Source organism: Lepidochelys olivacea (genome assembly GCF_965140295.1).
Source record: "Lepidochelys olivacea isolate rLepOli2 genome assembly, chromosome: 6".
Classification (NCBI taxonomy): Eukaryota; Metazoa; Chordata; order Testudines; family Cheloniidae; genus Lepidochelys; species Lepidochelys olivacea.
The window spans coordinates 35,560,559-35,585,673 of NC_140416.1; the positions used below are offsets into that span (position 1 = coordinate 35,560,559).

General features: G+C 40.1%; 1 protein-coding gene across 1 annotated transcript in view; it reads right to left on the minus strand.

Annotated features, from left to right (window-relative positions):
• The window catches only part of SPON1 (spondin 1), a 314,216-nt gene that overhangs the window by 255,104 nt on the left and 33,997 nt on the right, over nt 1-25,115 (minus strand). The window contains exon 3 of the mRNA XM_084631647.1: nt 10,265-10,398. Coding sequence (XP_084487773.1) covers nt 10,265-10,398 — 134 coding nt within the window. The remainder of the gene's footprint in view (nt 1-10,264; nt 10,399-25,115) is intronic.

Genomic DNA, 25,115 nt, shown 5'->3' on the forward strand with positions numbered 1-25,115 from the left:
CCTCTCTCAGCTCCTTGCGCACACCTCACTAACTGGAGTGAAAACCTCTTTAAACCAGGTGTCCTGATTAGCCTTAATTAATTCCAGCAGCTTCCCAATTGGCTACAGGTGTCCTAATTAGCCTGCCTGCCTTAATTAGTTCTAGAAAGTTCCTGAGTGTTCTGGAATAGTCCCTGTTATTTTACCCAGGGAAAAGGGACCTGCTTAACCTGGAACTAATGTATCTACCTTCGACCACTCTTTTGTAGCCATGTGGCCTGACCCTGTCACAGTACGTATGTATGCATGCAGGTATCAGGAAGTCAATTTTGAAAAAATATGTTTAATATAAATTAGGGCTGTCTCAGTTAACTCACATGATTCACTCAAAAAATTAATCGTGATTTAAAAACTTAATAGAGGTTAATCACAGTTTTAATTGCACTGTTAAACAATAGAATACCAATTGCAATATACTAAACATTTTTGGATTTTTTTCTACATTTTTAATATATTGATTTCAATTACAACACAGAATACAAAGTTCCAGTGCTCACTGTATATTATTATTTTTATTACAAATATTTGCACTGTAAAAATGGCAAACAGAAGAAACTGTATTTTTCAATTCACCTCATACAAGTACTGTAGTGCAGACTCTTTATCATGTAAGTGCAACTTACAAATGTAGATTTTTTTGTTTCACAGCTGCACTAAAACTTTAGAGCCTACTAGTCCACTCAGTCCTACTTCTTGTTCAGCCAATTGCTAAGACAAACAAGTTTGTTTACATTTATGGGAGATAATGCTGCCTGCTTCTCATTTACAATGCCATCTGAAAGTGAGAACAGGCATTCACATGGCATTTTTGTAGCCAGCATTGCAAGATATTTACATGCCAGTTATGCTAAACATTCATATTCACCTTCATGCTTCAGCCACCATTCCAGAGGACATGCTTTCATGCTGATGATGCTCACTAAAGAAAATGCATTAATTAAATTTTAGATTGAACTCCATGGTGGAGAATTGTATGTCCGCTGCTCTATTTTACCCACATTCTGCCATATATTTCATGATATAGCATTTTCGGATGATGACTCAACACATGTTGTTCATTTAAAGAACACTTTCACTGCAGATCTGACAAAACACAAAGAAGATACCAATGTGAGATTTCTAAAGATAGCTACAGCACTCGACCCAAGATTTAAGAATGTGAAGTTCCTTCCAAAATCTGAGAGGGACGGGGTGTGCAGCTTGCTTTTCAGAAGACTTAAAAGAGCAATACTCCAGTGCGGAAACTACAGAACCCAAACAGCCAAAAACAGAAAATCAACCTTCTGCTGGTGGCATCTGACTCAGATGATGAAAATGAACATGTGTCGGTCTGCTCTTCTTTGGAACGTTATTGAGCAGAACCCGTTATCCGCATGGACGCATGTCCTCTGGAACGGTGGTTGACGCATGAAGGGACATATGAATCTTTAGTGGATCTAGCACATAAATATCTTGCTATGCCAGCTACAACGCCCTGCAAAAGCCTGTTCTCACTTTCAGGATATATTGTAAACAAGAAGCGGGCAGCATTATCTCCTGCAAATGTAACTGAAATCAATATATTTGAAAATGTTGAAAATATGTTCAACTATTTAAGTAAGTGGTATTCTATTATTGTTTAACAGTGTGAATAATTGCCAGCTCTAATATAAATTGAAACAAAGCATTTCAGTTCCATTTCAACCTCATCAGAATGGAATGTTTCAATTGTTCAAGTTACTTTTTGTTTTGAAATTCACATGTAATGTTATAAACAAATATACAAATTAAATTCATATAAAATAAAAATACATAAAGTAAAATTTAAAAAGTCAAAGTGGAAATTAAACTTTTAAATTTTATCTAAATGAAACATTTCAATTGACCCAAAATTATTTTCTTCAATTTCATTTTCCAGGATGTTTTAAAATCCAAGATTTTGTTCTAATTTGGAACAGAAACAAATTTGGAAATTGTGGAATTTCCCTTGAAAGATAAGTTCCAGTTCCCAACTAGCTCTAGTCATTCCTACTCTCTTTCCAGGAGGGCAAGTTTAGGGGCCCAGTGTGAATGAACATAGCTAGATTTGGTTTTGTTTTGTTTTTTGATTAAACACCTAAGTTCAGATTCACTAGTATGCTACAGCTGCTCTGCACCTCTGCAAGTATGAACCTAGTTTACAGTAGCTAGCCAGTTAAGCCAGATTTGCAGCTGTTTAGTTTCACTATAGCAGCACAAAGCAACCAGAGCATACAAGCCCTTAATATCTGATGATTAAAATATTCATCCTAAAACATCAGATTAGTGTGTGTCACCATAAGAAAGTATATTTATTAGACATGTACTCCAACTGTCCTGGGCTCCATTAAGTTTAAGAAATTATACTAAAAGCTTGTCTACACATGGTGCTTTAGTCCACATCACAGGGGTGTAAATTTCTTTGTCCACATGAGCTGGCCCTGTAGGGACCTGATGGAGCACACGAAAGGTCCCCTAGTGTGCAATAACGTAGCTCTGTTTGAAATGGGACTACATTAAGGTTCTCTAGTGAGCATTAATGTTATACTGTTTGAAACAGAACTACATTAATGCATAGTAGGGAACTTTTAGTGCATGCCAGCAGGGTCCAGATGGGCCAGTTAGCGCACAACATGCTAATGCAGACTCAAATTTATACCCGTCTGGTGTGAACTAAAGCATCATGTAGATAAGCCTTAAGTCTAGTAAGAAAGTGGAACTTTTCAGATTTTGTTTTAAATGTAAGTGGTCTACAAGGCATGGGGAAAGAGACTGTACTTATTTCCATGGAAATAAACATTTTATATAATGTAATGTTAAACATGTTATTAATACAGCAACTATATAAGTAAAAATATATGGTCTCAATCACTCATTGCTTATTCAGGTAAAATCCTTTTTGGCAGTTTTGTGTCAGGAATAAGGAATAGGGCCACAGGTTGCAATCACAAAACAAATTCTGTATTTGATGATCCCCTTGTTTGTCATACAATAAGAAATAAAAAATATGAAAAAGGACATGTTAAAGTATTTTAGTCTTTAGGCTAATCAAATAATATAATTTAATATACTCCTTTCTTCTGTAGACTCACAGCACTATACAAAGAAAGATAAGCGTCACAATCTCTATTTTACTGCTGGGGAGACTGAGGCACTGAGAGGTGAAATGACTTGCCCAAGGTTACACAGCATGTCAATGGCAGGTATGGGAATAGACCCAAAGTATCCTGACTTCCAGTCAAGATCCCTAGCCAGCGGACCACACTGACTCCTTAAAAGCTCTATTTAAGGGAAAGAAAGGTGATGATTTGTTGCCCAGTGGTCAGGGTTTAGGTCCTTTGAACTGCAGGGTGGGAGAGGTTGATAGGGAAGACTGGGCCCTCCCACTCCACCAGGCTCCGGCCCACGGCCTGTGAGGGCTATCAAAGGTCTGACATTCAACAGTGCCGTAAGGCTGCCCTCCCTGGGCCACTTCCTACCACCCCATTATTGTCCAAAGTTCGCAGCCTGTGGCAAGGAGGTGCGAAGTGGGGTCAGCTCACTGCTGGGTGCCTTTTCATGGCTGTGCTTGGTGTGGCAGGTCCCTCATTCTCTCTCTCAGGGTCGTGGCTGCCTCCTCCTGTTACTTGGATCTTTGGCCTGATCAGTTCCAAGTCTCTCCCCTGCTGGGGTAGTCCATAACACACAAGGGGAATTAACACAAACAAACAGAGTTTATGGGGCGGGGGGGGGGGGAATGCCTCCCTCTCAGGGTGTATCTGAAGCAAGTTCTCCCTTCCCTCAGGGAGGGAGCTTCAGGTAGTTATTGTTGGAAGAGATCCTGCCTTCCTTCAGGGGCTGTGAATTGCTGGTGTGCCCTCTTTTCTGGACTGCCACCAAGGGAGCTATTCTGCTCCCTTTTTATTTCTCCCCCAGCCTGTGCATCTCTTGCAGGTGTGGCAACGGGAGACTGGCTGAACTCAGAACAACCCCTTAATCCCTTGGTGACCAGCGTGGGGTTTGCATACCTCACATACATACAGCGTGGGGTTTGCATACATCACAACTACATCATGAGTTCTGGATGCTGGGAAAAGATTTGATTGGACAGATATCAAGAGAATTTCATTGTGTGCCCATGGATATGACCCCAACCCATTGGAAATGGATAGTTTCATTGAGATTTTCAGGTTCCTTTTGAACTCTATCTTAGATTTTCCAACAGCATGGGAATAGCAGAATGGGATGCAAACCCAAACAAAATAAAATTGTGTATGAAACTCATGGTAATCAAACCCCCTGGCGTTCACACACTTTTAGTTTAATATCATTCACTTTCAGAGATATGGGGGCTGGGAGAAAGAGGGACAGCACACAGGAAAGGAAGCCACACCTTCCACGGAGACTGAATATTGTATCGCAAGTGCAGATACATGTTTTGAATCCTGAAGTTGTTCCTGAAATCTGCAGGATATTTTGCTACCAGCTCAGCCAGCGCACCAGACACGCCATTTCCCAATTAAGAAATTTTTTTAAAATGTGTACAGTGATGTGCTAAATCTGCCAGAGTTCTTATTTGGGAGAGTCCTTTCAAGTTGCTCAGCCCTCTGGTGGCCACTTACATCCAGAAAAAGAGGAGTTAATAAATCATGAGAAAGATTATTTATGCAGAAAAACAATAAATTCCACACACCGTCTCAAAAAGATTAAAATATTCCCCTAGACATGGTTCAAAAAATTTCCCCATGAACAATCCGTGAAGAGGCCTTGATGAAGATATTTGATATGTTACAGGAAATAAGAGAAGGAATAGCTATCTTGGATTTCCATTTGTTGGTTGGTTAACTATCGTTTGGATGGCAGAAGGTGAGCACCTAGTAAATAAAATCTTGTAAATGTTTAGTTTATCATACAAAGCACATATCATAATTGTCTGACATCCCAGTTATGGGATCCCATCAGAGCACTGCTTAAGATTTCCTTTCTAAATGGTAAATTAAATATACAATATATCTGTCCCTGGCCAATATTTATTAAATAATCTGTTGCATTTAGACTCAGTCAAACTCAAATGCAAAAAGAGGAAAATGTAATTAGCATCTTGCAACATTCCAAAGCATCTCTTGCATTTGCCTCTTCATCAGATTTACATGACTTGATAAACTTGAGTGACTTAGATAGTAACAAGATTTTGCATAATTCCTGCACTATTTGCAAACACATATTTATACAACAGTTTCCCCACTATTAAATTTTAATGCATACCAAGGCTTTACTCCATTATTTTATATTATATCCTTCTATTGTATACACTTTCACTTAATATTTTCCTTTTTTCAGATTTAAATCTTAAGCTGCCCACATTTCAAATCACACTTAAATGAGACACTTTATCCCCCACAATATACTTTATCATTCAACTTCAAAAACCTAAGGCTAAAAGTGGTTTAAGACAGTCTGTCCTCCAGCATAGCTAAGAAATGCACCTATAGTTGGCTCTGTCTACACTACAAAGTTCCTACATGATGTAAATTACATTGGTTTACACCGACTTTTCTATGTTGCTCGAGCACACGTACACTTGGCTGCTTGTGTCAATGCTGTGCATACACACCACAAGTGCTTGCATCAATAGAAAATGCAGTGCACCACAGGTAGGCATCCCAGTGCACCCTGCGCAGCCAACCAGCACAATGCCTTGTGGGGCATTTTCTCAGTGCTTTGTGGGATACCAGAAATTTTCCCAGGGATTTCTGAGAACTAGGGGTCAAGTTCCCATAATGCCACTTTCTCTATCCCATAATGATCATTCCATCCCATAATTTAAAAATGCCCACAGTCCCTTTTGTGTCACTTGTTGGTTTCCACCATCTCTCCGGCAGAACCCAGAGTTCAGCACAATTCTAATGACCAATGCTAATATAGGATGCACAGTTTGTCAGTATCTGCAGAACTTCAGCGACTACCACTGCAGCTGGTGGTTCAATGAGGAAGAAGAGACGTTTGACAACAATGAATAGAAATAGAGGCTGATGGACACAGTGAATAAAAATGTCAGGTTGCTGTTGCCATTCACAGAGCAATTCTACACAGTAGATCAGTGCTTCGGGGCCCAGGAAACAAGCACTCATTGGTGGGATTACATCATAAAGCAGGTTTGGGAGGATTAACTGTGGCTGCAGAATTTTTAGATGCGAGAGGCCATATTTCTGGATCTGTGTGCTGAATTCACCCCAGCCCTCTTGCACTGGGACACCACAATGACAGCTACATTGATAGTGGAGATTTTTTTTCCTTATCGTATGGCAAGAGAGGTGATTAGCAACATTTAAATAACCAAGTCCAAGTCTGAAAGCTTCTCCACTTCTGTGTAATGATACATATTTCCCCAAGACTCTCTTATCCATTTTTAAGATGTTCCACCTGTTGTAGGGACAGATCATTGCTGCTCACATGCTCTTGCTCACCCACAGATCCCAGAAAAGGTTTCAATGAGTCCACCATGTGAACAGACATGTCTGTGAGAGCATAGGCCATGAACAAGCAAAGCACTTAAGTATAGGTTTAAACTTTAAGCATGCACTTAAATCTGATTTCAATGGGACCTAAGCATGTGCTTAAGTACTTTGCTGCATTAGTTAGTATTGTATAGGTACCCAGGCAGTGTAGCCATGCTCAATAGACTGATGGGTATGTATTTCAATGTGGAGTCTGGGAGAATTCAAGAGACTTATTGTAAACTGAGGCAAATAGAGACCAAACCTTCAGGTTTCTGTGCTGCAACAACTCTGTGGGAGTGAGGAATCTGCCTGAAGTGTTCTGTACCAATTATGGTTATGAGATATCAGATGTAAAATAACCTGGTAATGTTAGCCTTTTATGCAAATAGTTGTGTGACAAAGCAAGGTAGTATGGGGTGTGCGTGTGGGGAGGCAAATGTAAACTAATGCTACCTACACACTGCCCTTGAAGTTATGCATCAAGCTAACTAGTACTCATGCCAAAACATTTCTACTTCCCATGCTGCACTTGGAACCTTCACTTTCCCATTTTTCCCCTACCACTTTTGGCTTTTCAGCCAAACAGGTAATAGGTACAGTGCCTGAAAAGGTTTAAGGGGACTGCTGGTCAATTATGGGCCTCAGGAAAATAAAACTTAGTGTTAAGAACAACATCAGACCAAATTCTATTCCCAGTTACACTGGTGAAATTCCAAAGCAACTTTATTAAGTCTGTAGTGTTACTCTGGATTTAGGCTGGCATAATGATAGCAGAAGTTGGCCCATAATAAGGAAAAAAATTTTGTAGATTAGCTTCATTTAACAAACTGGTAACTACCTTTTCTCCTTAAGGCATGATTCTCTTTACATTTATACCAGTGTAAGTTGAAGCCAATGGATCATTATATGATGTAAGAGAATCAGGCCCTCTCTGTTCAAAACTGGCTCAAAACCACCAGCCCCAGTTGAAACACATCTTACCAGCAAATTATCAGGATAGCGTCCTCCCCCCAGATATACGTTAGTAGTACAATTGAGTTGCACTCTTGCACATACAGAAAGAAGAGGGGAGGAAGAAGGATGAAATGAAGAACACTAACACTGTTTGGCCATCCCTAATTATAATATCTATTTTAAACTATGTAATTTTTATGGTCTCATTGAAGGTCTCATGATTGCCAAAATAGTTGAGAAAATGTTGCCCAGCATTTGTATGGATTTCTATGGGAGCATGGGGAGGTGATTGTAAAGGAGGCTTACTGTAAACACTATAATTTAGATGAGCTCCAAATGGAAAAATGTAAATGGTGTTAAGTTTATGCCAAAAAGCACAACAGTAATTGCTATGTATAGTACTACTGAGCACTGAATTTCAGTGCAAATGAAAGCCACATTATAATGTTAATCACTGGCTCTAACAAATCACAATAAAAGGTAGCTGTTTTTTTCTAAGGTGTTTCGTTCTTCTTTTGAACTGAACTCAGAAGTACAACAGTCCATTTATCTTTTGCATCTATAAGCAACCAGTTCAGGGAAGACTGTATTTTCTACAGAAGTTTTATTGAAAGACAGATAATAATCAAATAGTGTTTTATTTACATTCGCCAAAATGTGTATCTAAAAATGTCCCCTCCACCTGACCTTCAGTTATTCCACCAGGGCTTTGATCTTGTCAGATACTGCAAGCTTAGCAGTTTGGAACTGGTTCGGTATTTGGATGAGTAGTCTACATGCTGTAGAAATTAGAGACCTACCTACTAAATCATCCACACGTTCTCCCTAGTCATTACTGAATTAATATCTCAGAATTCTAATCAGAGACACTCTGTTTGTTGTTGGTGAGCTGACTTTTAGAAGCTATGTAAAACCAAGTTCCTCCTTACAACCTGTGGTCATGAAAGATCCCACCATAATTATTGTAAGAGCAGGGTCTTAAATTATGACGTTCTGGATACATTCCAACTGAATTAATACTAATAATTATTATTTGTATTATGGTAGTATCTAATTGCCCTATTGTGGTAGGCACTATGCATACATATGTTGGAATGATCCTTGCTTACAATCAAATAATAAGACAGACAAACCTCAGGTGGATACAGCAAAGATGCAGGTAACACAGAGACAGTTATGATTAGTATAATAAGCAGCAGTCACAGCACTCCAGCTGCCCAACCCTTGTTAAAAGTTTTGTAGGAATCGTGACATTTATGGGTGTTAAGAATTAAATTTGGCCTAGCTAAATGTTTCCTGTAGCTTTTACTGCATTAAACATTTTTCACTTCCTGTTTCAGACACCAAGAGACAATGGATGATGCTTCAGGGTCAAATGCCTACAATGTGCTGATAATACAGAGCAATATAACTCATTCTCATCAGAACAAAACACCACCATCAACTAGTTACCCCAATGTCTGGAAGAAATACACACCTTGAGGAATAAGAAGGGCTTAAATACAATCAAAGTAAGATGAAGGTGATGCTGGTGGACAAGGGGAATCATCTCTCTTTAAACAGTGCATTGACACTGAACGAATCTTCTTGGAAATGCTGATGGGACCCTTATAACACCATTACATTCTACACCAGAGGTGGGCAAACTATGGCCCGCAGGCCACATCCGGCCTGCGGGACCATCCAGCCCAGCCCCCGAGTTCCTGGATGGGGAGGTTAGCCCCCTGCCCCTCCCCTGCTGTTCCCCGTCCCCCGCAGCCACGCCGCCGCGTGAGCAGCACTCTGGGCGGCGGAGCTGCGTGCTCCTGCAGGGCAGCACATCTGGCTCCGGCCGGGCAGCATGACTGCCAGACATGCTGCTCTGAGTGGCAGGTAAGGGGATCGGGGGGTTGGTTAAGGGGCAGGGGGTCCCGGGGGGGGGGCAGTCAGGGGACAGGGAGCGGTTGGATGAGGGGGAGGTTTGGGGGGGTCAGGGGACAGGGAGCAGGGGGGTTGGATAAGCGTGGGAGTCCTGGGGGGCCTGTCAGGGGGTGGGGGGTATGGATAGGGGTTGGGGTGATCAGGGAACAAGGAGGAGGGGGGATTGGATGGGTTGGGGGTTCTGACGGGGGCATTCAGGGGGCAGGAAGTGGGAGGGATTGGATAGGGGGCAGGGGCCAGGTGGTTTGGGGATGCACAGCCTTCCCTACCTGGCCCTCCATACAGTTTTGCAACCCCGATGTGGCCCTCGGGCCAAAAAGTTTGCCCACCCCTGTTCTACACCATTCTTAAATTAGCTTGCAACACAGTGGACAGCATGTGGCAACGTTTTGTTGTGACTTTAAATCAGGAAACAAAACAAATTCCTGTCAAAAACATCCGGTTGCTGATATAACACAGTGCTTTTCTGAGCGATATTGATTAATTTGAGAAAATGCAGGTACCATAGTGCAGCCTGATTGACGTGCTTGGCTAAAATTTAAGGATTTACCAGCATTTCAATCATGCCTCCAATATTATGCACATAATTTCCTCAAAAAATGTTTACAAGACTAACTGCCTGATTTGTGGGTGAAGTCTTCTAAAAGCTACGCTTCTAAATTGGTGTAACTGGGGACACATAGCTGTGCCCGGAATATTGAGTCTGGTTTTTTTACAAATGTAGGCCAAATAGTTGCAAGAGAATTTTGTGCAGGTTAAACTACTGCTGACTCATGTGTATAAAAACAGGCATCAATGTATTGTAAATCATATTAGACTTATTGTAAATGGAACCTGGTTTTACTTGTAACTTGGATCCATGTGAAAGTACTTACTTCAGAATTACACAGCCTGTACCAACAGGAGGCGCTGTCCAGAAAACGTGAATGCGTGTCCGTCTTCTTGGAGTACTCTCAGTAACAGCAACAGGACAATTACTCATGAATTGTGTTTCTTCTTCATCTATAATCTGAAGAAATATAAAGATGCTTTCTATAATAAATGTGCTTAGGAAGTGTTTTATGTCAGTTTGTGTTTCCTTTAACTGGAATTACCTGTAACTATATTTTTATAGATCACCAGTCTTTCGCAGATAGGGTTGTAACAGTCAATTAATCCATTAAAATAAACAAAATGAAACCAGAACTAACAAAGAAATGTTCTCAAGTTATGGGAAGTTGCTCATTTCTGACTATGGCTGTAAATCAACCATATCGGGACGGAGTTCCCAAACTTTTTGCCAGCTTGACCCTATGTTAATGAATTATTTCCTCTCAGAACACCAGACAGCAAGGAAAATAACATTTTGAAGAGCAAAATAGCATCCTCCACACAGCATGACCTCACACACACCATACACATGAGTACACGCTGTGTGGGGGACACTGTTTTGTTCTACAAAATGGCATCCTTTATGGATTATGCCTCACACACACACACACAGTCCATGAGAAGTCATGTGGTGTGGAGCAAAATGGCCTCCTCTGAACACTAGGGGTCGCCACAACCCCATCTGCTGGTGGCACAATCCCATTTGGGGTTCTGACCCACAGTTTGGGAACTGCTGATGTAAGATTAAGTTGGCCTTGATAATTGCAACTTCACATAAATGTTTACAGACAGAACGATAACAAAATTTACGTCATTTCCACTATTAGTGTTGTAGCAACTGGAGTTAGTAGAGAAAACATGTTACAGTGGGCAGTTTCTCATCAAACATCTGTGTAAATCCTACTATACTCAAGGTGTTATGCCCAACACGACCAGTAAGTTGTGAATCATACTTTCATCTGTGACATAGCTTCATTCCAGATTCCAGTATGTGAAATAATATGCATAAATTAATGCTGTATAGGGTTGGTTACTGGTAAACGTAAGAGAAGTGAAGTGAAGAAATAATATAATGTGACCATATTTATGAGCCAGTTGTGATAGTAAGCTGATCCTCTGCAGGAACAGGAGCTGTGAAACAGAGTTTGAATTAGAATTTGCAAGACTCTGGTTTTGGCACCTGTGCAAATATTTTTTTACAATTTCCTCTAGTATTTGTATTCTATGGGTTTCAGTTGGAGTCTGATTTTTGAACAAGCACAAACTCTCAAAGACAATTCAGTTAAAACTGCCAAGTTTTGTTTGGAACCACACAATGCTGTGATTTTGAGAGGCTGAGCTTCAAAATCAGAAAATGGCTTGCCTTGACTTGGCCTGGCCAAGGGTGACTCCAAACTGGGTCCAGTTTACATCAGTGAGTTGCAAATCTTACCCAACCATTCAACAAATCTTTTCTGAATTTCAGGATTGTAACTGGGCACATTTTTTGTGGCTGCAGGTTTTAATTGCTAACTTTTTGCTCAACTCTATTCACCATTGTATACATTCTGCAATTAATGTTGCTTTAACTGATGTTCTGGTACAACGGAGAGCATTTCACATACTGTAGAAAAGGGAATATCTGTAGTTTGACCAGATTTTCATTCAGAGGACAGGTGAGGTCTATACTAAAACAACTGGCACCCTTGTTGGCAATCTCAAAAGAGTGGGCAAACATTGGGCATAGAGCTAGAACTCCTTTCATTTTAGGTCAGGGTGGAGGTGCATTGGCACAAGCCAGTGTGGACAACCCTCTGTTCTTCTTAGTCTATAGATGAACAGATGATTGTGGATTCTAGGGCCATTACTCTTGCCTCTTTTATGAAATCTAAGAAAATAACCAAAAATAAAAAAAATGAATATATAAATTCAAGGAATGTATGTGGATACAATTGTTTTTTATTAACGATATCTAATACCCATATATTTTGTCCATCACATTTATTGATTTGTATCACACCCGTTATGAAACACATATCACTGCCAAACGATCCCACTAGATGTGAATTTTGTAAATTGTTAACATGAAATGTTGAGAATATGAACTGCTGTGAACAAACATAGGTCAGGCACTATACTGGTTTTTTTCCCCACTTCTATTTGACATGATCTAATGGTCTAAGCACCAAATGGCACCCAAAGTCCTAAACTGGAATCTTGGTTTGACACAGAGTTGTACTTATCCTATCTGCCTCAAATTCCCCATCTGCAAAATGGGGGAAATAATATTTATCAGCCTTCCTCTCAAATGTTCTGAGGGTTAACTGCTCAGCGACTGATTGGGATTCCCTTACTTATGTTGCATAGTACAGGCATGGCCACTCATAATCCTCTTCTGCCTCACTTTCCTCCTTCAAGAGGAGTCCCCTCAGCCTTCCCCACATGGGTCAGTGTTGGTAATGTGGCTTGGCCCCTTGGCCAACTAACTAAACAAATTTAACCCCTTCCAGAGTAACAAAAGTCCAAACAAAGCCAACTCGCAACAAACAAAAGATTCTTCCTCTTGGGCTACTCTTCAGACATCCTTCACGGCTACCTTTAAGTCTTTTTCTCCTCTGAGATAAAGGGCTGACTCCTAAACTGTTTTCCCTGGAGTCTTTCTTACTGTCTACCACTCACTGGAGTTCCCGGCTTCCTGCAGATCCTACCTCAGAGCTTCCCGCAGGAGCTTAATCTGTTTCCTGTTGTTCTTCCCTTTGAGTTCTCTTACCCCTTTTTATGAGACTCAGGTGTTCACCATCAGGCTGGGAAGCAGCTAATTATGGCATAGGCAAGGCTTGCTCCATTTTCCATTAAAGGGGGTGAGTCATTCTGTGATAGTACTTTACTCTGTAAACAGTCCCATGTATTTCAACGGGAATTTTGATTGAGTGAAGAATGTGAAATTTAGCCCAGGCTGCATAACTGGGGACAGATCAGGACCAGAATTATTAAGCTTTTCATAGTACAGGGATTTTCTTCACACCACTGTAAGATATTAATATCATTATTTTCTCTCATGTTAGCCCACAGTGGTATTTCTTAGCAAATGGACTTCATTTTCAACTTATTTCATTAAATTTTACATTTTAGCTTGTCTCCCATTACATTGTGTTTTAAAACCCAGAGAGTGTGGGAGAATAAAGACAGGGAAAGAAGAGGAATTGGATTAGTTTTGCCGAAGGGTTATGTCTTAAGTTATGGCTCTGAGAAAATGAAGTAATACAGTGCCTGCTTGGCTAAATAGGTCTGATCATCTAGAACATGTCATTCTACACTCCATGGTGATTTATATACCTATCAACATTATTATGTTTCAGAGGGAAAGAATATCAATCACAGATACTTGAAGCAACAACACTTGTTTAAATTTACTTCCTTACAGTCATACTGTGAAATATATTCTATTTTTGTTTTGTTTTGTTTCTGGTGTCTGCTTTTCATTTTATATACCGATAAAATTATGAAAAATTAACACTCATTTCCAGCATTTTAGCACAAACCCAGACTATGTTAAATTATTAATGTTAACTAATAACTAGTAGGTAAATATTATTGTATGATTTAAATAACATATCTACTCAGTTGAAATAACTTTACACAGCAAAAGTGTTATCATAAAGTTGTTATGGATGAATGACTGAAAATCCCATAAACCTACATGGGAGACAAGGTGGGGGAAGGAATATCTTTTATTGGACCAATTTATGTTGGTGAGAGAGACAAGCTTTCAAGCTTACACAGAGCTCTTCACCTGAAGAAGAGCTCTTTGTAAGCTCAAAAGCTTGTCTCGCTCACCAACATAAGTTGGTCCAATAAAAGATATTACTTTGCCTATTACCCAGGGTTATCTGAACCCAAAGCTATGGTAACTAATCTCTGTTTTTCAGGCAGTGTCAGGAAATAAATCAGTGAGGGGACACAGCATCTCCGTCTGATAAATTATTGATACACACAGGAGTGCTTTTACTCACAAATCCGTATTCTTATTGAGTACAAAGCACATATTAAAACTAACAATAATCTAGAAGCACCCCAAATATAATTACCCAAAATATGTGTTTGCAAATAGTGCAGGAATTATGCAAAATCTGAAGTGATAGCGAGTGGCCAGCCTTTCTCCTAGCTGCTAGGGAGATTAGGTGCTAGGGGAAGGTGGGAGAGAGGGAAAGGAGAATACTTGAGGGAGATATATCTGGGAGAGATGAGTGGCAATTGGGGTTTCTTGAAAGGAGCAGAGATTTGGGTGTTTGGAAATAAGGTATCTGTGGCCAAAGGAAGGAGAAACTCAAAACATTTGGAAGGAGGATACAAGAAAGGAGCCACAGGGAAGAGGTGTGTGTAAGGGTATGTTTTCACTGCACAGTCAACCTGAGCTCTTACCTGGGTTTTAACACCCTACCATCCATGCAGAGAAATCTGTGACCTGGGTTTGGAGGTGCTTTAAGACCCAACTAGCTTACCCAGGTGGAGGTATAGGTTGGAGCCCGAGCTTTGGTTTAATTCTGGCTGGAACCTGCCCACTTTGCAGTGAGGATGCAGGCAAAATCACCTGAATACTGATATTCCTTCAGTGCCTTCCCACAATTCCCATGGAAAGACAGACACTTTATCTCACAATTGACAAGGAAAAACCGTAGAGTGCAAAGAACCCACCACAGACCCACATGGGCAGGTGCAGACACAGTGAGGACAGTAACGCAGATAGGGCTTTGCAGTGGAGATGCTTGCACCTGGGTGCTCAGAGACAGGTGCCATTCAAGCACATTATGGTTTATCTTCACTGCACAGGTAAAGGGCATGAGATGAGTTTCAGGGGGGTGGATTTGGTGAGAGGTAGGTGTAACTGGGGTACTTCGGGATGGGCAAGAAAGAAGCAGGTTTGGGAAAGAGGAGAATGAAGAGAGACTGGGGGAAGGAGGGAAATAGAGCTCCCTGCAGGCTGAAAGTTGGGAGGAAGTATCCCCCATTCTTTCCTGAGAACTCTTCTAAGGTCTGGATAATTCCAATATGGATTTGTGAACGCTTAGCCAATGGAGGCCTTAGAAACTTCTGAGATTTCCCCATCACATACAAACACGTCACAGAAAGCAGAATATGCCCTTTATCTCTGCCACCTTATGCCCCACTGATCTGCCCCTACTTTGCTTTCACACCCCTCTCAACGTGCTGACAAAACTGACTTTTGGCTTGTGGGAGAATCAAGCAAGCATAAGAAGAAAGCAAGTTTTCTCCACTTTTCAGCAATACTGCTAAGGCAAAATGAGCAAGGTTCATCATTCAGCTGTCATGCTTTCTGCTGAGATCATTCTCCTCCACTTAAGAATCTGGAAGTGGAAGCTGCATTATTTTTCACAATGGAACAGCAATCAATGCTGGAAAGTATACCTCTAATGGAAGCTACAGCTTTGAACCTCGTTAAATTAATTAAACAGTTGTTCGATCTGTTCTCCAAAAATACAGAGCTATTCAAGAACTGAATTAAAATGCAAAACAGCCTGTCATTCTTAAAAGAGATGGTTTCCTGGGAAAGCTGTAAATACTGTCTAAATTACTGCATTAGTTTCAGCAACACTAGCCCCATATTCTATGGGCATGATGCAGGTAATCATCCTCTCAGAATAGTTATTGTAGCATGAGGATTATGCATGCTTGGAAAAATCTTTAAAGACCATGCTCAACTCACACTGAGCAAGGTGCAATAACTATAGGTAAGCGAAAACATATTAAGGCAAGCTAGATAGCGGCCAGTAAAGGATGAACCTTTCATCTTTATGTTCCTGGGTCCAAATCCAGTTTAGTTTGTGTTTAAAAGTCATTTTTACCAGTTAGTGTTTTTGAAATGAACAGGTGTTCAATCCAGTTCCGACTGGACAAACGGAATGCACAGAAACCAACACTACTACAGATGTCACATCCAGATGCCTAAGATAGGCACTTAGCTACTTTCATATCCCTAGAAATTGTTTTTCCAGATCAAAGGGCAGGCATGCTGGTAGGGGAGTCTGTGCTGTACCTGTGTTACAGACAAATTTTAGTCCTCAGTGCAGTCAATCCAGCACTTTTCACCAGCAATAAATTTCAGAATATTTTTTTTAAAAGAAGTATGGACAGCTAATGCCAAAGGAAGGAGATAAGGTTATAACCATGAGTCAGTGTGACTAACTTGGTGATTATCACTAGATTGGGGGATACTGCCAAAACAGTGCTCACAAACATTTCTTCAATTTCCAAATGGTTGTTTGGTTAGAACGTGTTCATGCCTCTTTCCATTAGCTACCAATTCACACACACACACAAGTGGTTATGTATACTAATCCTATATAACCTACAAAAAACTGATTATTAGTGAGCTGTGAAGAATAGAAAATTTCATAATTAAATATAGAAGCAGTTATATTCTGGAATGTAGATACTGGGACAACAGAAAGTAGCTTGAACCCAATTTCCTTCTCCAATCTCCATCAAAGCAAAAGGGAGCATTACACAAATGTTTGTCTGGGGAAAAAAACCTGCAAAAAAACCTGCAAAGCCTGAGGGCCTCCATAAAATAATGGCTTTGAGGGAAAGTAAAATAGAAACTTTGTCAACAAAGATTACTAATGTATATGGATCTCAATGAGAAACACCTTGACTAGCTGCAAACACTGCGCAGAACCAGCAGAAAATGCCAATGGATCTGAAAGCATCCAAAATCCTGCTTATTTTACAATGCCATTATAAAACTCAGAACCTTGACCAACAAGCTGAGGTGCTGGAGAATCAAATGAGCAGAAGAAATATCCAGATTCTAGGAGTTCCTTCAAGTAAATATAAACCTGACTCAAATACATTTGTTGAAAAGATGGTTCCCTGGAGGTTAAACATCAATCGATGTAGAAAATAGCTCTAGGACCCCATCAGACAGGATGTATCATTACGGCAATGGGGCATTTGTATTAGTGATCCCCTTTTTTACACAGGAGAAAATGATAGATTCCTAGTCAAATTCAGGAAAAAGAGAAACAATCTCTGAGAATAATAAAATTCCAATTTTTTTCTGGAATTGACCCAGATGACGCATGCATGAGAGAAAGAGTTGGCAGGAATAAGACACATGAAATAAAATGTAGAATTTGCAAAATAAATTATAGTTTGCTAAATTCCAGGTTGTCTCTAATGGGAAACCTTACATTTTCTGGAATGGGCCAGCAGTTAGCTATTTGCTGGATAAGATCCTAAGAGAAAGCAAAACCCTTGACCAAGAATCAGGGGCCTCTAAGGGAGAATCTGCATGTGGTAAATGCTGTCTAACACATTAAAGCCAAAGAAATAATTAGTCTTAGTATTCTATTTGTGTCTTACTTTTTTTCCTATTAAGATTTCAATATAATTGGATACAATTGTGCCCTTAGGGAGACTGGTATAAATCTAGAACAACATCCTTGAAGTTACTGTGGATTTAAACCATAATGTGAATTTAAACTGTAATGGAAAGTAAAATTTGGCTCAACGTGTATATAAGGAAAATATTAAAAGGTAGTAACTACTGGTTTCAGGCTTGATCTTGCATTCTTTTTATACCCCACTGGCTTCAGGGGGAATGTAGGGTGTTCAAGGACACTCCTTAGCTGTAATGTGAATGATTAAATATCTTCTCCCACAACCAAGGCAAATCAGAGCAAAGCTTTGAGTGATGGAATCATATCTGCATGCAATTCTATGTAGATGGTTAGTTCAAGAAGTTAAACTAGCAATTAGTTTTCCATACAGTGAAATTTGTTTTACAGTGGTTTGATATAGTATCTGAAGCTGTACAGGAAAATGCCATGATGCTGACAAAATAGTTTAAAAGCACCAAGTTGAAAGAGGGGTTAGTATAAAAAGAAAATCTGTACTGAGGATGAAGGAAGAAAAAGCTCTGTAAAGAATAATGTTCCCATCCCTCCACTGTCACAGTATCTACTTCCATTGCAAGGTCATGGGTCTGGTCCTGATCTTCAGAGTGAGTGATCACATCGGTCAGTGATCACATCTCCAAAACACCAAAACAGCTGCGCTCCTTTGGAACAATTTAGTAGTTCATAAAACCCAAACAAAGTACATGAGAGCGAGATCAGCATTTTTGCTGAGAGTCTTTGGCTTTGAAACTAGGTCCCTCAGGAGGTCAGATTAATTGAGTCTGAGCAAGGGTATGTTGCAAGACCAGTGCTTAATTTGTGCCAGGGCTGAGCCACACCTGTAGGCTTGGCAGTTCATAGCCCTGGCACCTCTGGGCTTGCTGCGTCAGTTATGAAAGTAAAAACATTGCTTGAGCCCCAGCACCTCTTTCACCACAAATTAAGCCTTATGCAAGACCCTTCTCTTTCAGGAAGCTTTCCCACCATAACAAGAAAGGTTGGTATACCCAGGAAAGCAGAGGGACAGAATATGCACAAAGTCCATTTGGGACCTTGCCATGCAGATCTAATTTACCTATGATGCACTTAGATACTATGGTGATGGATGCTATAAAAACCCTGAGCTGTAGCTCACGAAAGCTTATGCTCAAATAAATTTGTTAGTCTCTACAGTGCCACAAGTCCTCCTTTTCTTTTTGCAGATACAGACTAACACAGCTGCTACTCTGAAACCTATAAAAAAGGCAGAAATTGTATTTTATTCCCCCACTGCACCCTAAAGACATGTCTTCTAAGTCAGTCCAAGAGATGGGCAGACGATGAGGGTAAGGTTTGGAAAGTTAAGAACTCCTCTTCAAAAATTTAACAGAACTATGATCCAAGGAAGACCACTGGGTATGATATGCATTAGCACAAGGGCAGGAAAACAAAGTACATGCTCTTTACTCCAGGACACAAGAAATGAATTAAGAATCTGTCTGTGAGAGACTCTCTAAAGAAGGGTTTGAATTCTGTCCAACTGTCCTTTTCTTCCCTAGAATAAGCACTTTCAGTTGTGTGCCTGGCAGAAAAGGCAGTGCTACATGATCAAAAAGAGAGAAACAACTGTAGTCTGAGAATCAAATGCATTCAAGTGTCCCTAATTTACCCAGCTATTATAAACCTTATATATGCTATACTATAGTTTATGTTGTTCTTCAGGGCATCAGATTAAATGAGCACCACCACATTATGCCGACAATGGCCCTTTTCAGTGTGCATTTCCAACAACAAGAGAGGAAGAAAGATGTTTAATGTGCCAAAAATATTAACTATAACAAAGATAAGGCACTCAGCTGCCAGCTTTTCACTCTGAGCACCTTTTCCCTCTCTGAGAAATGATTCAGGAAAAGCCCTATAAAACAGCATATCACTTATTACTTAAGTCAATATATTAAGAAGATAGTGCAAGTATATTGATACGGATAGACAAAAATAACTCGAAAACACTTAGTTGATGTAAAATAGTCATTATCACAGTGTATAATATTTGTGTTATGAGCCAGTCTCAGTAAATTTAATCAATATTTGTAATATGCTGAATTAATCATTATAAGGTTGATGCTGAAGGAATTAGCACCAAGCGAACTGTGTGTGGCCAATTCTTGTGAACGCTATGCAGAAAACTCAAATGACATGACTCTAAAGCAGGTGTCAACCAACATAGATTAATCTCACACACACAATTCCAAAAGAGAATTAAGCTTAAGAAAGGAGCCTGTTTTCTATTAAACTTTCAATAACTATAAAAATGAGAATAATGTGGGAACAACTGGGCAATCTGATTAAAGCTACTTTACTTTCTAATATGTCCCATATTGTGGGATGGATAATCCAAAAATTCACAGATCATAACACATTATAAGAAAATCTCTAAAGCAGTACTCATTCTTATATTGTTTCATAAATATATTAGGCACAAAGAGCTGTCATTAAGCATCAGACCTAAATCTATTTTTTAATTTAAGAAACACCTATTAGGTATGTCTACATCACAATTAGACACCACATCTGGCCTGTGCCAGCTGACATGGGCTTGCAGGACTTTGGCTAATGGGCTATTTAATTGTGGTGTCGGCTTAAGCTGCAGCCCGAGCTTTGGGACCCTGCTACCTTGCATTGTCCTAGAGCCAGGGCTCTAGCCTGAGCCCAAATGTCTACACCACAATTAAACAGCCCCTTAGCATTTGAACAGGACATTGTTCAGAATGATTTTGCCCTTCTCTACCATCACCTTATTGTGTAATAAGGGCTTTTAGGAACTCAAACATTAAACAAGAAGAGGAGGATTTTCTTTACATTTGGTCACAATGGTATGTATACACTGCAGTGGCCCACGGCTGGCCTCTGCTGGCTGACTCTGGCTCACTGAGTTCGGGCCAAGGGGCTGTTTAACTGTGGTGTAGACGTTCGGGTTCAGGCTGGCAGCCAGGCTCCTGAGAGGTGGGAGGGTCACGGAACTCTGGCTGCAGCCCAAGTGGGAACATCCACACAGCAATTAAACAGCCCCTTAGCCCAAGCCCCGTGAGCCCTGAGTCAGCCAGCACAGGCCATCCGCAAGTCACTTATTGCAGTGTAGACATACCCATTGTAACCGCAAAGAAAATCCTCCTCTTCTTGTTTCATTTTTGAGTTCCTAAAAGTCCTTATTACACAATAAAAATCATTCTGAACAATGTCCTGTTCAAATGGTATCTGCTGAGCCTCAGAATACATGGTAAATTCTTTTGAGGACTGAACTTGATTTTCTTGTCTTGGCATGTGAAGAATCAGAGTGTGCCAGCTGCCTGTGGCCCAAGAGAATGCCCTGGCATCAGCAACAGAGCATAAAATTTAGTAGTAGCATAAAGGACATCAGCATGAATAAATTGTGAGAGAAGTTTTCCTGCTGTACTCTGCATAACCAACCAGGCCCTGTGTGCTCTGCGCCGTATGTGGGAAGGGCTCCACATCCAGTTCAGGTTCCATGTTCAGGCTCTTTTTAGAGCAGAGTTGCACTTTGAACAAGAAATTAGAACCCTGTGTAAAACTGGCAATTACAGATTTGGATTAAACATTCGTAAATTCTCCAAAATATTTCCTCATCTAGCTGCATAATATGGATTATTTTTGCTACTGTTAATCTGGAGATAATCCATTGAAGCAAGATCACAATCTGGTCCATAGAGTCCAAATGCATTCAGTATTAGGGTTATTCATTCATTGTGTGCTAGTAGCGACCTACAGTTCCCAAGTGAGATGAGGGCCCAGTTGCGCTAGTGATATGTTTATATTCAGATATAATTTACATTTGAGCAAGTCACATTTGGATAAGCATGAAACAAACAGAGGGGGAAAAACTGCACATTTTAAGAAATTGTATCCAAACTGAAATTCTCTTCCTTTCTTGTCTCTAAATTGTTTCTCAAAACAATAGCAACCATTCCAGCAGGGCAAAGTAGCTGAAAACTGACTAGCTCTCCCTAATCTGTGTAGAGTCTCCGCATACTGGAATCCCTAGCAGGTATAGACCCATCAGGGTCATTTGGTACATCATCCCCCATCATCTTCCTGCATCATAGTAGGAGTGTTCAGGATGGCAAGGAGACAGGGCTGGGGCACTCTGCACTCTGATAATCCCTGGCTGTCAGATGGCCATGGCCCCTCAGGACCATAGTCAGCATAGATTACAGTAGTCCCATGGCTGCTGTAATCTCACCTAGGCCAGGGCCTGTGTGGGACCAGCCCCCAACTGCTGCACCCAACCAAAACTAGAGGCAGGAGAAAATCTAATCCAAGATCAAAAGTCAAAGCTGGAGTATGAGTTATCACTTAGACTTCCTTGGCTCTTATAGGTTTCTGTCTTAAACCTAAAGGAATTTCAATATAATTTTTTAGCATGTGAATTTTGAATTTTTCCCCTCCCGCATCCTCCCTCACATAGCAGGTAGGAAAAGCGTAAAAGAAATCCTGCATGGCAATGTTATAGATGAGTATAGCCATCTCAGAAAAATACTTAACCACAAACTAAAACTTTCACACAAAAGTATGTAGGATTGGTCATTTAGTATTTTCAGAATTAAAGTTTTTAACCTGTTTAAATATTAGGAATAAAAAACCTATTTTGGTATAAGGAATATTTATCTGATTGACAATAATGACTTGTCTCTCAAGCTAGTAAGTACTTTGGTATGCATGCAGAATTTACTGTAGGGACAGAGCCATTATAGTGTCTCTATTCATTTTGATATGTAAATTTTAAGATACATTTATTTATCAAATAATGTGTAATGGAAAAATCATCATCATGAATTTCCAAGGATTTTTAGGAAAAGTCACTATGGGAAAAGTATAAGTTTGAGGATTTTAAATGCTTTCTTCACAATCAGAAGAGACAAACTCATATTTTAAAAAAATCATGAAAGCTTATTGTGACATTACGCCCCATATTCTTCAAAGAAATATTGTCATGATATGAATATGGCATAACTAAGATATGTCTTATGCAGGATGGGTCATGTGAGGTATCATTGGAAAGATTATGATTTACTGAATGGGATTATCCAATTTTTATGCATGTACCATTGCTGCATATGTAACAGTTACAACTATGTGTGTACTTGGGGAACGCCCACCAGACAGCATGCAATCAGCCTGGATGGGCCATTAGGAAGGACAATAGGACTTTGAAGTTACTAATCTCCCTCCTTCCTGAGAAGTTTCCTGGGATGTTGCTTTGACACTGCAGGGTCATGTACTCGTGTCACCTGGTACAGGATACCATCTTAATATGCTGGTATTTTTCCATGGAATGGGAAACAAAGGATTCCTGCCATATGCAAATCCTATTTAAGGTTGGAGAGTGAGTTAATCTGGGCTCTCTTCCACTGCTTCCCTGCCCAAGAAGGAAGACTGCTGAAAACACCTGAAGAAACAAAGAAATTAAGCTGGGGGGAGTCAGGGGCTGAACTATAAAAGGAATTCCTGGAAATTTAAACTGCAAGCAGTGCAATTTACCTTCAAGAAACTCTGCAACCTTCTCGAAAAATCATTTAGGGTGAGAAATTATTATTTGTAGCCAGTATTCCTGAGTGTATTAAATTTAGTTTGCATGTTTTGTTTTATTTGCTCAGTAATCTGTTTTGTTCTATTTGCTCTCCCTTATAATCCCTTAAAATTACCTTTTGTAGTTAATAAACTTGTTTTTTGTTTATTCCACATTCCAGTTTGTGCAATTCATGACTCTGGGGGGTGGGGACAAAAAGCTGTGCATATCTTCCTCCACACTGAGGGAGGGAGTGAATTTCATGAGCTTACGCTATATAGATCTCTACACAGTGCAAGACAATATAATTTTGGGTTTACACTCCAGAGGGTGTGCGCACCAGAGTGCTGGACAATTCCCTGAGCTGAGTCTTCCCACACAGAGTTGATTGCTCTGTGTGTGTGGGTGGGTGGGGGTGTGGAAGGGTGAGGGAGCCCAGGCTGGTGGGCCGGGCGAGCTCAGTGGGACCCCAGCACATCAGGACCCTGGATGGGGGGTCCAACCCATCACACTTATAACATCCACAAACCTTTTTACAGAGGTAATGGTTCTCCAACTTGGTAATAACTGTCTTAGTCACTCTTTCAAGTTTACCATTTTCACAACAAGTCATTTTGTAGCTATGATTTTCCGAATGAATAAAAATAGCATTAAAACAATGCCCATAAAGTCCTCATCTAGTTGAGCATGTTTCTGTTTCTGTCAGTGAAGTACTTATAATTATTTTGCTGATCTACTGGAGCTGAAACAGCTTTTACAGATGTTGCAGAATATGGTCCTTAGCCACAGGTGATAGGCATTTCATTTGAATCCAGTTAATACTAAATTTAGGATTCAGTGGTCCAGAACTTTCATAAGCAATAAAACAATTCAGTTACCCCCCCAACCAAAAAAAGAGAGAGAGAAGTAAATAACTAAGAAACTGACATTCACTCATCTGGTTTAACTGTAAAGTAATGAAACTATATTCTAGTGAGTAATGTCAATTCCATTTCTAAATTCTTCATTTTGTTCCTTTGACTCTGGCACATTCAACTAACAAAAGGCTATGGCCAAGAAAAATCTGACTGTTGCATGAAGTGTATGACGAACATGCCATGGGTGACAGTTGTCACATCCTAATGACCAATTTTGGTAATGGTGGCCTTACATGCTACAGCTGAGAGTTTAATCCTCATCGCTAAAATGGTTTGAAGGAACATTCTTTATGCTCTGTGGACACATCTGTACATAATCACTATCCTTAGAGCAGTAGCAAGCTGTCCACAGGAATGTGAACTCTGGTGAATTAGCCCCCGTAGCCTCACACAAAAGACTGGGGCTTACTCCCTCATTCACACAGTAGGCTTCCCAGATGGTTTGCCTTATTCACTTGGATAGAGTTTATTTGATTACTTCCACAGTGTGCACATAAGATGGTCAAGGTTTCACAGCTCTCAATATATTATTTTGATTCATTTTCTTACTAATTTCTCGTCCCCAAAAGTACAAATCTCAAAGAAGTGCTGTCAAGTTTACTTACTTTGACAACATGAGGGTGGCAGGGTTAGCAGGAAGAGTCAGAATTTCTGGGCACTATTTCTGAAGTGGTCACTGACTTGCTATTGGACCATGAGTAAGTCACTTTTCACATCTGTCCATTTTCCCACTTTGTAAAATGTCTGTGATTCTTCTCATTTTGCAGTTGTGTTGTGCAGTTCACGTAAGGCTTATAAAGTACTTAGATTTCCTCAAAAGAGAAACACTATTTTAATGCAAAAAAAATTTATATTGCATCATAAAAAGCTACATTAAAGGCTCAATCCTGCATGGCTCTGAGCAATTGCATTTTCAACCTCTATTGAAGTCAATAGTAGTTAAAGAAGCTCAGTTCCTCCAGGAGTTGATCTGCACCCC